We start from the raw sequence: 17,810 nt of genomic DNA, 5'->3' as shown, positions 1-17,810 counted from the left end.
GAGTGCACATTGGTTTTCTTCCCGTCTCTTGATGCCATATCCCTAAGGGGCCCCATTACGCGCCTGACGTTGGAGCTCCCAACTACCAGTAAGCCCACCCTCTGCGACCGCCCGGATCTTGCAGACTGAGGGGCAACCTCTGGAACAGGACAAGCAGCCATGTCCGGCCGAAGATCAGTATCAGCCTGAGACAGAGCCTGAAACCGGTTCGTCAGACAAACTGGAGAGGCCTTCCGTTCAGCCCTCCGGAATGTCTTTCGCCCCCTGCCACACCTCGAGACGACCTCCCACTCTACCACAGGTGAGGGATCAGCCTCAATGTGGTCAGTATCCCGGGCAGCCACAGTCGTAGTCCAATCGGGGGATGCGTGGGACGAGCTGGCCGTCCCCGACAAACCCCCATCCGGACCCCCACAGCGATGCCCATTGGCAACAGCCTCAAGCTGTGTGACTGAAGCCAACACTGCCTGAAGCTGGGAGCGAAGGGAAGAGTATTATAGCATCAGTTTATCATTACTTTAAATACAAACATCAGGGTAAATACTTCAGAGAGAGAGAAGATAACCTACGCATCAATATAAAATTTGGAATATGCTTAGACACATCTGGGGGAAATGATCCAAAACCATATAATATTGTTTTCAGTAATCAACTGTGGACTAACTTACTGCAATTGCTACAGCCCTCACTAATTTTTCTACGCACAATGGGAGGCACTTCCCCTACGGCTGTCAAAGAGTACCATTTGCTAAAGAAAAACTTGTGTGATGGCCATGATTGGCGATTGGTAACACGCTTCAGACGACGTCAGCTTGTGGAGCTTTATAGCCCTGTGATCTCCATGCAGAAACCTGTTGGAAAACTACATTCAGTCGTATTTTCAGACGCGCTAACCGTAAAAAAGATTCATGGTAGTGGAATGTCAAAGGCACACCAGTCCGAGGAACATTTGCTGTTTAGTTTAGGAGAAATAGGCTGTAAAATTACGCACACATCACCAGCTTTTATGCGAGCCATAAAGAGAACGTTGATCTCCCCGCTGCTTCACAGTGTTATGCGAGAAAATTTCAGCCTATCTATTTTCCATATGTATGAAACGTTTTTAGTGGCTTTGTTTGAAGTCCTGATCTCATGAATTAAAGCTTATGCAAATGAGAAACTGCTGCTACACTGGCGGCTCATCGATTTAGTTTGCATTATTTATGGAAAATAAAACCACTGTTCACTATAATATATTTATGCTGGACTTCCTTCTGCAAGCAGTGACTCCAATAGTCAGTTGCATTCGTTCATGGCGCCGAATAACGTCGAACCGTTACATATATATCTAAAAAATGAAGGTGGATAAAAGCTACCAAATGTTGAAGGGGATTCGTCAAACGGAGAAATGAGATTTTGAAACTCGTCGTTAGAGTCAGCAACGAAGCATAGGCCATCGTCGTATATTATCTCCGTGATGAATATGAGATACTTTCGTTCAGCTTACCCATAATGGATAGTCTAAAACACATGAATGTGTATAGAAATGCAAATACAGAAAACTGTGACTATTCATTTTTGAAATATTGATTAATTCCCAGAAACCAGTTTTCGAGCTTTTTCAGGCTCACCTTCTAACAGCAATTCCATATTTATTTTCCTTATGTGATCTAGGGTACTGACTTAAGCAGTATGGACGCCAGTGTATTTCGTATCCACCCGGAAGCCTCCATTTTAATTGTCTGTGTTAATTATAAATGTAAATATTGACGTCACCATAAACCCGTTAGCTTACATTAACCCATTAACTTACAGCATATGCTATACAACTGATATCCTTCCGTATAAGCTTTGCTAATTACTTAGTTTGTGTGAATTGCATTCCCTTAATATTCTTCTAAATAAAATCTGGCATCTGCCATTACCACGGCTACATATGATTCATGTGTTCGATCCACCACAAATCGCCACTGACGGACACGCCTGGATACACGAATGTTGAATCTAGTAACTGCTCACCGATCGCGAAATCAAACGATATCAGATCTTTTCGTCTATTTACACCCGTTACATGTATTTATGTACGTTTAGAATCAGCTGCTAACCTTATCTCCAGGCGCAGGTCACCTGCAAGTCTCTCGGCATTTGTAAAAACCCAACAATACCACACCTGAAGATAACAGTGTCGTCTTCTAACAGCCTCATGCTACAGATATCCACTAGGTCATTGATATGCCTCGTACTTAGCAATGGCTCGATTAAACTGTTTGTAAATCGGAAGTTTGTCTGTTTGTTTGGGTCACCATTAGGAATGTATTGGGTAAAATGTTTGTTTGCGTTCTTCGGTGATAGTGTCAGCTGATGAGCTCAAAATGTTCAAGATTATTCCACACGGATTTGTCATCTGAGTGTCCTTGAGACACTCACAAGGAACACTCAGTTTTCCATTATGAGATGTTGCCTAAGGGGCTCACCTATCTGCGAACAGTTTTTATTGGAAATCGAAACCTCGCCCGACAGATCAATGGGGCAAAACCACTTAAAAAACAAGAAAACAGCAGCAAGTCCACAAGAATGGTAGTATGCCAGCAAAATCAACAGCCTTTCCTCGGTTAATAAGTCTCATTAAAGATAGGTAGAATCCTCGAGGAAATGGTTTTCCATCCACTATCATGAGGATATTCCTGGAATGGTGAATGCTGATGTAACGTTACGAATGATGTTGTGGAAGGCTCTATTACAGTAAATATTTCGTGAATGAGGTGTGACTCATATACATATTAGCACATGCACCGTTGAAAGAGGTTACATAGAACACAAACGCTCCACTCGCTTTTAGGACCCACTAAGCCTGACTTTGCTTATCGACCGCGCGGGCAGTGGGCCGGAAGAATAAGTTTGACTACTGATAATCCTTTCTGGTATTTCTTTGTTAATGACTCATCGGAGATCGGATGGCGCAAAACAGCATTAAGAGGAACATTGACTGCCGGTTGTGTAACGCATGTACTTCCATTATTTCCACAATGCCATCGGGTAAGGCGACAATGTACGCCTACGGCCACGGCGACCGGCAACCTGCACGACACTTGACTTAACGCGTTCCCATCACTTACGATGCTGCCGCTTGCAATGTAGTCCTCCTAGCAGTTACTATCACAACGCATCACAGAAACTATTCCTTCAGGACATCGTAGTGAAATACATCCTGGAAAAGAAATAACTCTGAATTAATTAGCAGCAAAAGTTGAAATGGTAGCATAAAATTTATATGTCCGACACCGCCAAGAATGAACTGTAGAACTGTGTGTGCTTTGATTCTGAATGTCGTAAATGATTACAAAAAGCAGAAGCATCTCATTCTCGACCAAAGTGGGAACTGATTCGGGTAGTTGTAAAATAACGTACGTATTCACATCTGATTGGAGGGTTGCTAATCACCACAATATTTCTTCTTTTAGTAGACGTGTTCCTTTCGCGCACAGACAAAAACAGTTTTCATTTCTTAGCAGGAACGGCTGGGAACTGAAGCTATGGTCGACTTACTCTTTGGTACACCACCCGAAATTAACTTTTGTTGTCCCATTAACAAAATTCTCGATGTGCGACGCGATAAGAGAATATCAGGCGCGAATGATGCTGCTGGGAAATACATCCTTCATAGATATTTGTAAGGTACAACTGACGACTTATGAGATACATTTCTCAATCACTGAGTGGCCCAGACGTTTAAACGGGGAAAGTCAGCTCTTAGATCTGTAATAGTCTGATTCTATGAGGACACTAGATAACGTTGCTTTTACCGATGGAATGACAGGAGGGATATCGACAGACAAATCATCATGAAATTTTGCTGTCGTAACTCTCCGTAATATATCCTTCAAGCTGTGCAGAAATATTTCTTGTCGGTGGATACACAAAACACATACACAAAATGAAGCTAAAACGTGTAGGTGTTCGTGAAAGTGTCTCAAATTACTGGGTTGAGAGAAATTATTTACTAATTATACTTTCCACTACTGAATACTTCGTATGCTACTTCCATCCGGAAATGAAACGAACATTCGTTATGTCGATAGCATATAATACACTGATGAGCTAAAATGTTACATTCACGAACTTAAAAGCGTGCTGCTATGTTGTTTGTTTAGAAATATGAATTGTGAAGGCAAAAAAGTAGCAGGCACTAGTAGAGCTTCATCCATTAAGCGCCAATTCTTTTTCTTCGATCTGCATTCATTTCTGTGTTGCCTGATTGACATAGAGACGAGGAAAAGTAATATAAAATGAAAATATGCAATAACCTCGAAATAAATGATTTATTTTAATCGATCCCCAAATGGGGTCATGGCACTTACCACTTTCTTTTTAAATTGTATTTTTGTACCAGGCAACAAAACAATCAATATTGGGTCCCACATTGCACACAGAACACTGTTGCCTCAAATTTTTCTTGCAAGTTGCACATTTTATTTGTTTCCCCAGTGTTGTGCGTTCAATTACATGTCCGTTTCCCGAAGTCCTGAGTTCAACTTGAATATGTGAAAGGGATGATTTTAGGTATGATGCACGTCCTGCCCTTTTCGGATCAGAAGCAGCAGATTATTGAACAAGATATGCCCTTGCGACCATCCTCCGGAAATGAAGCAGTCGAATATTTTCGTTCGAGAGGCAGTAGATGACATGTTCGTTCACCAACGCTACATCTAACGCATTAGCGAACAATGGGAAGTGTCATTTCTTTCTTCGAATTCTCACGTGATATTTATACACATTCCAGTCAAGTTTTTCCGCACCTGCCATATGATTGTTATACTCTGAAATCATTCTTGGCTGTGGAACTCTTTGTTCTCAGCTTTGCTCCGTCTCTTTACTTGGTTTACTGTCTCATGGTTTGACAAGAGCTTTACAGAATTGTTATCCTTCCTTAATCCTGCCGTTATCTCCAAATTCTTGTCAAGTCTATAGTCATATGCTCCTCTTCGTTTCTTCTTAATGCTGTTCTCAGATTCTACTGGACAGTTATTCATTCGGTTCATACGGGCAGTTCCAGTTGCCCTTACTCTCGTTTCTGAGAGCTCTTTCATCAAACGGAAGCTGGTGAAAAAGTTGTAAAAAAATATATTGTGAAGTTCAGGAGTCTGCAGGAAAGAAATCATATTCAACACACCTGATGCGTCAAGTCCCAGAACTGATACAACACTTCTATTCTTCAGTTGTCCTCCATAGACAGACATAAGGTAGCAGAAACCGCTTTGAGAACAGCACAGGGCCCACGTTTGAATCAAAATCTCACTGGTTTCCCGCGAATAAAATGTTTTAGGTAACGGTGTCCATAATATCGTAGCATTTGCTCATCACTGCTCAGGCTGTTGGAAAGTCTTGAATTTTTATGAAACTGTTATTTAGTAAATCCAACAACGCACGAATTTTGAAAAGTTTATCGCTTTCGTCAGGTGGGATTCTGTTCAGATTTGTGGTTATCATTGAAATGATGGAGGCACTTTATTTCCAGATATCTGTTGCGACTCATACACTGTCGTGCACATCTTATATCAGAGTTAATATGTTCATTGCAATACCGGTATAGCTTTTCCTGTGGAAAAGCATGGTATCCAGTGAAGAAAAGCATACCTGTGAACGTTTTTATCCCTCCATCGGATAACTCATAGCTGTGATTATTGTTCTGTGTAGCATATCTGACACTTTCACTGACAATCAAGTTTAATACCTGCTAATAAAAAATTCTTCAAAGCACTCAACAACAGATTTTCTTTTTACGACTGTTACTAAATTGGATTTTCGCTGTTCAATTTCCATAGGTTTTAGAGTAAGTCGCATCTTCTATTGTCCAATTAGAAGTGATAATAGCTTTCACTATTTTCTTTCGTTGGCCTGCATGCTCCTCGTTTTCCATTTCTCCATTGGCACATCAGATAGAACAGTATTTTCAAATATATTTTCGTCGATATCTTCACAGTCAGACATCTCATCTACACGATCTGGAGAGAGTTCAGTGGTCTCATTCACTACACCATCATCACCAAAAGAAGCCATGAGGTTCGGGTCATTTACAATTCCTTCAATTTTCCTCATAGAAAGTGCATCATAGCAACTCATTGTGTCTGATGAGCAAATAAAAGCCAAATAAAGTTTTACGTGAAAACTGCCATGAGGCATGAGGGGGATCGAAGGTCAGACAGGTGTGATGCAGAAATGAAATAGGTCTTTGAAATAGATGATTAATAAATATCTTCTGAAACCATTACAGAACACACCTATTCACAGATATTGGAAGTTATTTACACAATAATATAACTTACACTGTTTTTAAAATGTGCAACTCTTGTAACGTTAAAAAACGCTCCTTCTTCACAGAAATAAAAGTGTACAACTCACTCGTGTAACAACAACTGACGAAACTTCAATGTAAGCACTCGGCAAAGATCTGGACAACAATGAGAAATGGTAGCAGTCGCTGCCAGCAATATTAGAAGACTAAGTACACGGATTCCTGCGGATGAGTTCAAGAGAAATGTGAGAGACTCACGTTTTAACGTGAAAGTCAGCATTACAGTAACGGTTTTTGGAGGTAACTGATATCAGATGTAGACACACTGATCACGAAATTCCGGCATATAAAAGGCCGACCGCGAGAGGGCGCAGATCTGGCTCATAAATGCGTCCCAGTAGGTTCAGATCAGACTCTTGTGATAGCCAGAACTTCTACATCATACTCCTTGAACCACTGTAGCGCGATTCTGGCCTTGTGACAAGGACAGTCATCCTGTTCAAGGTGCCGTCGCCATCGGGAAAGAAAACCATAAAAAGAAGCAGGTGTTCCGCAAGAATGTTCACTTAGCCCACAGCTGTCGTGCCTTATATTACTACACAAGATTCTTCGCAGGCCAGGTACAAGTCCCATGTAACACAAAATAGACCCCTCAGCCACTTGTCTGTGGCGTAGTGGGTGTTTTGAGCATCCCTTCGCTCGTTCACGGAGTATGAACATTTTGTTGCTGTTTTAAACAATCACTTTTAATGATTCAGTCACAACCGGTTTTCGCTCAGAACTGCCATCGTTAAACGCTGTGGATAGTGGGCGGAATTTGATAAGCAAACGTTCATGCGTTTTTTACGAAATGCCGCCCTCACCCACAACATCTGAAGACTACCATTGTGATCCGAAACGGGTTATGACTGCACTATGAAAAGTGTGTGAGAATTGATAAGCAATGGTGATAAGTCAATAACTGATCTCCTTAAACGGACTGGCATGTTCTGCCTGTTGAGGTTTTCAATTATTTTCGTGTGTGCGCATGACAACAGCAAGCAGAAATCCGACCAAGTTCCTCGCAACCGAGATACTCGTTCACAGGCACCAGGCCTTTGTCGCAGTACGTTATGTCACTCGATTTCACTATTTGTTGCCTGTATTGTCGCTAGAATGATTCCCCAACCTTGAAGCTGGTGTTTCAATGTTTCGGCCCGTTAGTGTGTGTTAATTACTATGTAAACAGATGAGACTAGAACTGGTATTTTTTGTTCTTTGTGACCGACGGTAGAAGGAAGTTTTGGTCCCATACGGCTTGGTTCCAGCTTGAGAGCTTGGGTGGTTATAAGAAAGCGTGCGTGAGACTTGGGTTGCAGCCCCGAATATAGTCGCAATGAGTGATGATGTAAGTAAAATAAAAGCAATAAACTGTGGCTCCAAAACTACTATTTCCAAAATACAAATCTAGCTATTATCAGAACTATCTAGTATTGGAATATGAGACACTTTTTTTAATACCATATACCTTACAACGCGGCAACATATTTTGCAGAAGAGATGACAGCGTAACACTGCATTGCCTATGTTATCCACGCACTCCTTGAAGGCACTCGGCACGGTGGCTGATGAAAGGATAGCTGTACCACTAAAAATTGAAGATACTCGACGAGATTTCCATTGCTGCCGAAATAGCCCAGATTTTTAACAGGCAACACTCACTTTCGGGATTGGTCTGGGTTTTAGGGTTTCGTACATCAGTCGGCAGAAACTGAACCGTTATAGGATCAATTTGTTTTCCGTCTGTTTGTCCTTCAGTTAAGACTCTTTTTTTCTCAGGAACTCGTAGATGTATAAGTTGAAATTTATGTGAAATATTTGGTGTACGGTCCCTTAGTGGTGTAAAAAATTTAAGATTCTAAGGCAATGAAATCAAAAGCTATTGTCATTTATATCACATATTTTGACACTGCCAAACTTTCTTATCAAAACCTACAGATGAACTGCCTGTGCAGATTGTTCGGAAGTTTTCGATACAAAACTCTAGGACCTGTAAATTGGAGTGAGTACATGATATCTTGGAAAGGAACCCATGTCCGGAAACATATTGTTTCAGTGGTGCAGCCGTTTGAAAACATTTTTGCTAAGTAGGTATGCAACACGGTAGTCATGGTGAGAGTTGCTTACGTCGGATAGTCTCATGTCATTTGATGTGTATCCTACCTCTGGTTCGAGACTCACTCACGGGTCTGTGCGTGTTAGAGTAATATGGTTGAGTGCCCTTACCAGAATGCACCGACGTGATCCTTCTGAATGACGAAGCTGATGGTAACGGAAAAGCTGCTAGTGGCCTTTAAGATCGTTCCCCACAACGCCCGACTCCAATGCATATCTTTTTCTCCACAATTACTCAAGGGCCTCTAGATGGATACCTTCATATCTGCAGGTGTAAGTGTGGCGCTCCAAGGAGACGCTGTACACCGTGTAGGAAGAGGCCGTACTGCATCAGTAGGAAGAGAACCTGTCGACGAATACACGTGCAGTTACTTTGGCTGTTCAGGAACGGAACTGTGAAACAATTGAAGCACTAGGCCACGCCTCAGCAATTACTTGTAAACCAAAGTGATTTCAGATGGTTGTGCCATGAAAACGGTACGTTTCCAGATACTGGTTCGAAATATCATATAATCATTCCCCTCTATAAGTGCTAAAAGTGTGTAACGGGAATTTCCGAACACCCTGTATACTTAATTAAGTTAGTGGGGTACCCTCAGAGTGCGAATCACAACTGCACTGTTCTGGTTTTTAGAAGATTAAAGCAAAAGCAATTCGTTGTGTTAGCTACACACGAAACAAAGCCCAACGCAGCGACAAGAACAGAGAATGAAACTTCCTGGCAGATTAAAACTGTGTGTCCGACCGAGACTCGAACTCGGGACCTTTGCCTTTCGCGGGAAAGTGCTCTACCATCTGAGCTACCGAAGCACGACTCACGCCCGGTGCTCACAGCTTTACTTCTGCCAGTATCTCGCCTCCTACCTTCCAAACTTTACAGAAGCTCTCCTGCAAACCTTGCAGAACTAGCACTCCTGAACGAAAGCAGGAGAGCTTCTGTAAAGTTTGAACGGTAGGAGACGAGATACTGGCAGAAGTAAAGCTGTGAGTACCGGGCGTGAGTCGTGCATCGGTAGCTCAGATGGTAGAACACTTGCCCGCGAAAGGCAAAGGTCCCGAGTTCGAGTCTCGGTCGGGCACACAGTTTTAATCTGCCAGGAAGTTTCATATCAGCGCACACTCCGCTGCAGAGTGAAAATCTCATTCAAGAACAGAGAACGTCGACAACAGTGCCAGTACACACTGCTTGCGCATACAGGGCTAGGAATTATAACGACGTTCATGACACGAATGTCGATAGAAACTGCTACTCTGTCTTGCGATTTTTGTTAATCCTGATATCCATACAGCCACCGAGCCGAGTGCCTGTAATTATTAGTACGTACACTGAAATCTGCTGCGGATTGCGGCGCTACATACATTTTCGGCCTTGTTGCAGATCGGGCAGTCGAACGCCCACCAGGTGGTCCTGCGGGACGTGCAGCTGGAGCTGGCGGGCAAGTACCGCTGCGAGGTGTCGGCCGACGCGCCCTCCTTCCACACGCAGGTCGTCGCCAGCCACATGCACGTCGTCTGTAAGTACCGCTGCTATGACTGCCTACCTCTATCCATGTTAATTCTAACGCACGGCTTTCTGGGCGGGAAGGAGCGCCTGGTGCCCGGCACGAATCCGCCCGGCGGATTTGTGCCGAGGTCCGGCGAACTAGCCAGTCTGTGGATGGTTTTTAGGCGGTTTTCTATCCGCCTCGGCGAATGCGGGCTGGTTCCCCTTATTCCGTCTCAGTTACACTATGTCGGCGATTGCTGCGCAAACAAGTTCTCCACGTACGTGTACACCACCATTACTCTACCACGCAAACATAAGGGTTACACTCATCCGGTGTGGGACGTTCCCGGGGGGTCCACTGGGGGCCGAACCGCACAATAACGCCGGGTTCGGTGTGGAGTGGCGGAGGGGTGGACTGCGGTAGTAGTCGTGGGGTTGTGGACAACTGCGGCTGCGGCGGAGACGGAGCCTCTCCGTCGTTTCTAGGTCCCCGGTTAACATACAGTACATACAATACAATGTTAACACTATGCCGTCCGGCGACACCGCAGTGGTGTCATGCGCGAAATAGTGGTCAACAGCCGGGGGCACCACAGCGGTGTCCTGTGCATAGTGTCGCGCAGTGATCGGCGACAACACAGTTGTGTCGTGAGCATAGTAGCGCGCAGTGGCCGGCAACAGCACTCTAGTACCTTTTGCATTCTGTTTGTGTTTTGTTTCGGTGACCATAAGCTACACATGTCAACAAGTTTTTTTGGTTTTAAAAGAACTTGTACCCTTTCATCATGACAGACGAAAGAGACGATACGATTGTTTACGATGAATGCGCGGACGTCCTGTCTGACGTTCCGGACGACTTGGCCGATTTGGAAGAAGACATTGAATATCAAACAAATTAAAGTGAATCAGAATCGTCGGAAGAAAGTGAAATACGTCCAAGAAGAGTTCGGCGAACGCTGCGGTTGCCAACTGATTCAGGTGAACCAGAAGAAGAAGACAGTTCACAGTGGTCAGACTTTGATTTACCGAGGACCAATAATAAATTTGAAGGATCTTCTGGTCCAAAAATATTTCCCAGAGATACACGGAGCGTCGAGGATATCGTAGAATTATATATTGGGAACGATCTACCGGGTGATCAAAAAGTCAGTATAAATTTGAAAACGTAATAAACCACGGTATAACGCAGATAGAGAGGTACAAATTGACACACGTGCTTGGATTGACATGGGGTTTTATTAGAACCAAAAAAATGACAAAGTTCGCAAAATGTCCGACAGATGGCGCTGGACAGCAAAACATAAGTGACTGCGCTTGACAATCGTGTATAAAAGGACCTGTAATGAGAGAGAGAATCAGATGCGCCAGCAGTCGCAGCATGTTGACGTTACCTGAAAAGGCGCTTTTAGTGATTATGAGAATGGGGAATGAGCTAGTTCAGCGTTACGATCTTATCGCCTTAGGAAGAGGATTCGAACGGGTAAAGGTCCGTAGACAAATGCAGCTGTGGCGAGAATGATTTCGAAGTTCGAAGCCACGGGTTGTTTAGACGATAGACCCCGTAGTGACCGACCGAGCACAAGGCGTCATTCTGCTGAGACAGTTGAGGAAGAAATGGAGAATGTAGCGGGTTCGTCTACCGGTATGCACGGGGAAGTCAGCACTCGTGCAGTCTCATGTCGCACCGGCATTCCATACACTACTGTTTGGTTGGTACTTAGGCGTACCCTCCGATGCTTTCCGTACAAAATCCATCGGCATCATGAATTGTTACCTGGCGATTTAGCGAAGCGGAGGGGATTTGCGGTGTGGGCGTTTCAAAAGATGGCGGAAGTTGACGATTGGTTGAGTAACGTGTTGTGGACCGACGAAACTCATTTCACGCTCCGAGGGTCTGTCAACGCCCACAACTGCAGAATTCGGGCTACCTAGAATCGTAGAAGTGTCGTGGAAACTCCATTGCACGACGAGAAAGTCACGGTATGGGTTGGATTTACCACATCGACCGTTATGGGGCCCTTTTTCTTCGAGGAAATGCGTGATTCTGGTTTTGTAACTGCTACCGTGACGGGTGAGAGGTACGCCGATATGTTACAGAGGCGCATCAACCCCAACCTGGCTGATAAACACCTGCTGGAATGTACGATGTTTATGCTGGATGGCGCTCCACCCTGTATTCCTAGACGCGTGAAAGATGTCTTGCACGCGTCGTTTTGTTGATGATCGTGTGCTCAGCCGCCACTTCCGTCATGCTTGGCCTCCCAGGTCCCCAGACCTCAGTCGGTGCGATTATTGGCTTTGGGGTTACCTGAAGTCGCAAGTGTATCGTGATCCACCGACATCTCTAGGGATCCTGAAAGACAACATCCGACGCCAATGCCTCACCATAACTCCGGACATGCTTTGCTTTGCTGTTCACAACATTATTCCTCGACTACAGCTATTGTTGATAAGTGATGGAGGACATAGACCTATTGAGCATTTCCTGTAAAGAAGTTATGCTAATTATTGCTATTCTGATCAGATGAAGCGCCATATGTCGGACATTTTTTGAACTTTTGTATTTGTTTGGTTCTAATAAAACCCCATGTCATTCCAAGCATGTGTGTGAATTTGTACCTCTCTATCTTCATTATTCCGTGATTTATTCAGTTTTCAAATGTATACTCACTTTTTGATCACCCGTTATTTGAATATATTAGCAACGAAACCAATAAGTACTACAGTCAAAATTGCAACAGAAGGAAACTGATTAAAGAAATGCCAAATTTGTCGACGTTACGGGACCCGAACTTAGAAAATGGTTTGGGCTTGCTATCCTTATGGGAATTGTAAAAAAAGAATATGTCGATGATTATTGGTCAACGAATCCGTTGATAGACTCACCGATATTTCGCAAAACGATGTCCCGCAACCGATTCAGACAAATATTATCATATTTCCATTTTTCCGACAACAATAGTAATCTGGATAATGCCGACCGCCTTTTCAAAGTGCAATTCGTCATTGATTATTTTTCCAAAAAGTTTGAAGGAACCTTTAAAACAAGTCAAAACGTCTCTATTGATGAAAGAATGATAACACGGCGTAGACGGTACAATTGTAAAGTTTACAATCCGTCGAAAATTCCGAAATATGGCATACTCATTCGGATGCTGTGTGATTCGAGTACGGGATACATTTCCTCATTCAAGATATATTCCGGTGCTGGACAGCCCTTAGCAAAAACAGTGATCTAACTATTGACACCTTCATATGGAAAGTGGCATCACCTCTACGTGGATAATTATTATAACAGTGTAGACCTTGCAGAGAAGTTACTTGAAAAGAAAATTCGAGTTTGTGGAACGATATGGCAAAACAGAGGATTTCCGGAAAAATTAAAGCGCTCAAATATCAATGTGTTTGAAGCTTGTCATCAACGAAAGGTGAATTATGCGCACAGGTATGAAGAGCTTCGAAAACTAAAACGATACGAATGATCTCTAGAATACATAATGACACTTTGACTGACACTCAAAGAAAATGTAGAAAAACCAATTACACAATAAAAAACCTGAAAGTGTATTATACTACAGCAAATGGTTCAAATGACTCTGACCACTATGGGACTTAACTTCTGAGGTCATCAGTCCCCTAGAACTTAGAACTACTTAAACCTAACTAACCTAATGACATTGCACACATCCATGCCCGAGGCAGGATTCGAACCTGCGACCGGACTGAACCGCCTAGAACCGCTCTGCCACAGTGGCCGGCAGACTACAACAAATACATGAATGGAGTTGATCGGGGAGACCAATATTTGAGTTATTACCCTATGTACAGAAAAACTATAAAATGATCAAATAAGGTTTGCATGTACCTCTTTAATTCCGCATTATTTAATGCGTTCCGCTCAAGGCAATATTTCAATACAGACCACAAGAGTCTCCGATTTCACTATTTTTTATTGAAAGTGTCTGATTCGTGGGTAAAAGACCATATACCTGCTTCTGAGCAAAACTTTGGGGTTGCCACTGTATCGCGTACGTATTATCATGATCGGGTTGACAGACTTTCTGGTCACATAAAGCAACACCAGCTAATACTTATTTCCGAAACGAATAAACGAAAACGAAGGAACTGCCATGTATGATCCAAAAACAAAAACAGGAGAACAACAAACTTAATGTGCAAGTCTTGTGGAGTTTCGTTACATCATGGAGACTGTTTTGATGCATATCATACGAAAGAGAAATACTAAGTACCAAAGACAATGCAAATAAAAAAACATATGAAACAAACAAATTTTGTAATTATTTACGTATGATATCTTCGAAATTTTATGAAAGTAGGGGAACAGGGTTGTGAACTTATGAGAACTGACGATGAGACTAGTAAAATTTAACAATTTATAATCTCCCGATAATGTCAAGAACGGCCGGCGACAAACCAAGTAATCCGAATTAGCCCTGCCAGCGCCAAGTGAATACATTTGTACGAGGCGTGCGGACGGCAAAGTGTTAACGTCGACACACTGACCACGGAATCGCCCGGTCGCATCTGTTTCGTGGTTCCGCCAAGAGTGGCGGGCAAATTCACTGCATCACAGCTGGAGGCGTTCAGTAGTCGCTGGCTCCACTTCAAAGAAACTGCATAGGGGTCTACCGCTCTCCTATCACGCTATTTCCCTTCCATATCCCTGGAAACTATGCACTATATCTTGCTCAGTACATTCACTTTTCTCCGCATACATCATCAAGTTCCCTCCGTCCTAACTCAAAATATGTCTGTACCCATTGGAACCTTTGTAAAGGTGTTCATTTCCAGACACTCCATGACCATTCCCAGGGACACATTATTGCTTGACAGTTCATACATTGAACAAATTTTTAAAATACTGGTGTTAAAACTATTAAAATGAAACTGAATGAAATGTTCAATGTGCCGTGGTAGCTGCATTTTTTCAGATGACTTTTAAACCCACACAAACGGCTACATCTGCGCATCTTCTGGCGCAAATATCTGTACAAAATAGTTTTCTTTTCTTAATTACTGACTCGAAAAAAATTTTTAAATTATCTGAGATATCTGAAAATACTGAATGCCTAAACTTAAAGATGGAAGAAAATATTAACCCACAAAAACGGTCTTACATATAATTAATAAATACAATTTGTAAGAAACTTCCTGGCAGGTTAAAACTGTGTGCCAGACCGAGACTCGAACTATGGACCTCTGTCTTTTGCGGGCAAGTGCTTTACCAACTGAACTACCCAAGCACGACTCACGCCCCGTCCTCACAGCTTTTCATCTCCCAGTACCTCGACTCCTACCTTTCAAACTTTACAGAAGCTCTCCTGCGAACCCGGTTCTGTAAAGTTTGGAAGGTAGGAGACGAGATACTGGCAGAAGTAAAGCTGTGAGTATGGGGCTTGAGTCGTGCTTGGGTAGGTCAGTTGGTAGAGCACTTGCCCGCGAAAGGCAAAGGTCCCGAGTTCGAGTCTCGGTCCGGCACACTGTTTTAATCTGCCAGGAAGTTTCACATCAGCGTACACTCCGCTGCAGAGTGAAAATCTCATTCTACAATTTGTAAGTTCATACCATTAGAAGTAACTTACAAATGCTATGTCATACGTAACAGAATGCCGCAAAGTAACAACGGGCGTGGCTAGATAAAGATTTCAGCATTCCTCAATTGATAAAAATCGCCGTCAGGTAATAAGAAGATCATCGTAAATGATGAATGTCGTGTCTAAAACGAAAGAATAGAGTTAGGAATCACTGATCCTTCATTAAAAGCAGGGAAATAGTAATTTAGATGAAAATTCAACGTCAGTCAACTGCGAAAACAGGGAATTAACTGTGTTAAGTCACGAATTGTACACTTGACGACTAAAATACGCTGTTGTGGGCCTATGTCAAGAAAGAAGATGTACCTCAGAGATGTAATTCAGGCAATTACTGGGCCCTATGGTAACTGACGAATAAAATAAAGTTAGTGATGAAAACTGAAAATTATATTAACTCTTATTGGGCGGGGGGAGGGGGGGGGGGGAGGGGCGGGTTCACGAATAACCTAAAGGAAGAAGCATATGCGTATTTCAGTCCCAGGCCCTTCAAGACAACAAACTTATCCCTAGAACCTATCGTTCCTTGCAACTATTATCTACACTATTCAATTACATTCTGCTCACGTTCATTACAAGATAAACATGTAGCTACGTAATCCTGCTGATGACAGCTAACGACGCGACATGTAAAAAGGGACTAATAAATGAAGGAATACTGGGTTCTAATTTTCTGTCCATTATAATTCCGTCATCTGCGACCACTTCAGCAAACTGCAGACTATCAAGTTATTTCACCGTGATCACCTCTCTCTTGTCTGCCTTTATCTCGTACGTGTGCTATAATCAGAAAAGAAGACTCGTAATCAAATTTTCTTGGTCCACTTGACATCGCACTCATCTAACAGTTGTACCCCACCCGTTAGATCTTCCCACATAGTCACGCTTCTTCCTAAATCCTTCTGGTAGAATGAAATTGTGCTCCAGAACTAGAGACCCCTTAGTTTCGCGGGCAGGCCTCCACCGACTGAACTGCCCAAGCATTAATCACGACCCCTCGCACAGCTTTATTTCCGCCAGTACCTCATGGCGATGAGCTTTGGCAGTTCAGCCGCCAGCATGGTAAGTGAACATGTTCGGTCAGAAGGCTGGCGACAGAGTGTAATTTTCAGTGATGAATTTGAAGTGGTTTTATGTAACGTCCTCACAGGCCACATGCCAAGAACAATGACGAACAGAGCGGGGAAAAGGTTGGCAGAGCACTTCCCCGTGAAAGCAAAAAGCCCGAGTTCCATTCTCGGTTCCGCACACTGTTTAAATATGGCAGGAAGTTTTCAAAAGCCAAAAGTCCACACTATATTAATCTGCCAGGAAGTTTCACATCGGAGCACACACGCTACGGGGTAAAGTTTCATTCTGGAGTCTACATTCTTTTGCACATCGTATCCTCATTAATGCTTTCCTCGTCCCATTCTCTACCCATGTAACCTGGCGGCTCCGTTTCATAATGAAGAAATGTACATCACATCCTTATGCCTTTCAATTGGGTTATTTAAATACTCATTGTCTTTAATTGTAACTTTTTGAACAGAGGCTGAAGAATGGCTATTTGGCCGCTACACTGTTACTCCGCTCAGAGGAAACAGGGCTGGCTGTAAGTAACTGTTAAAAAGCTATCGATTGACAGTACTGCATGTCTACCACACAACTCCTCAGTTACCAATCGTAGCACATTGGCGAGCCAGTATCAATACGTCCCACCGACTATAAATCTACCCTCCATCTAAATATTGTTAGAATGTGAGTTCCGCTGTGTCGGCCTCCCAGGCAATAAAATTAACCCTAATGTTAGGATCGCATTCTGGCTCTGGGGTACAGAGAGGCCAACGGCATGGGTTCGACAGGCCGCCATATCGCCATATTCTTCGGATCTGTCTATGTTAAAGACAAGTTCCACATTAATAACCCCAAAACCATTGTTGAGCTGAAAACAGCAATTCAGGAGGTCATACACAGCATCGATGCTCCGACATTTCAGCGGGGCATGCATAATTTCGCTATCGTATGCGTCACATCATCACCAATGATGGCAGACTTATCTAACATGTCATAACTTAAATCCGAATATTTATAGTGACGTTTACATGTCGAATAAAGTGTGTGCATGCCGTAGTTCGTAACTACTACACTTTTTTATATAGTTAAATAATATCGCAAAGATTATTCCGTGATTGGACACGGCACACCATACGGTTACCCGTTGAGCGTAAAGAGACTTCTCGATCGTGAAATGCGGATTCTCCGTCCCCCCTTCTTATTAAAATACCCTTCCAAATGAAAGTGGGCT

The 17,810-nt window shown here is 43.1% G+C and overlaps 1 protein-coding gene across 1 annotated transcript in view; it reads left to right on the top strand.

Annotated features, from left to right (window-relative positions):
• Positions 1–17,810, top strand: part of LOC126092705 (uncharacterized) — a 710,832-nt gene that overhangs the window by 232,395 nt on the left and 460,627 nt on the right. The window contains exon 2 of the mRNA XM_049908427.1: positions 9,804–9,939. Coding sequence (XP_049764384.1) covers positions 9,804–9,939 — 136 coding nt within the window. The remainder of the gene's footprint in view (positions 1–9,803; positions 9,940–17,810) is intronic.

The sequence above is a fragment of the Schistocerca cancellata genome, chromosome 7 (assembly GCF_023864275.1).
Source record: "Schistocerca cancellata isolate TAMUIC-IGC-003103 chromosome 7, iqSchCanc2.1, whole genome shotgun sequence".
Classification (NCBI taxonomy): Eukaryota; Metazoa; Arthropoda; class Insecta; order Orthoptera; family Acrididae; genus Schistocerca; species Schistocerca cancellata.
Note: the sequence above shows the minus strand (reverse complement) of the source record. Positions and strands in the feature narration are given on the sequence as shown.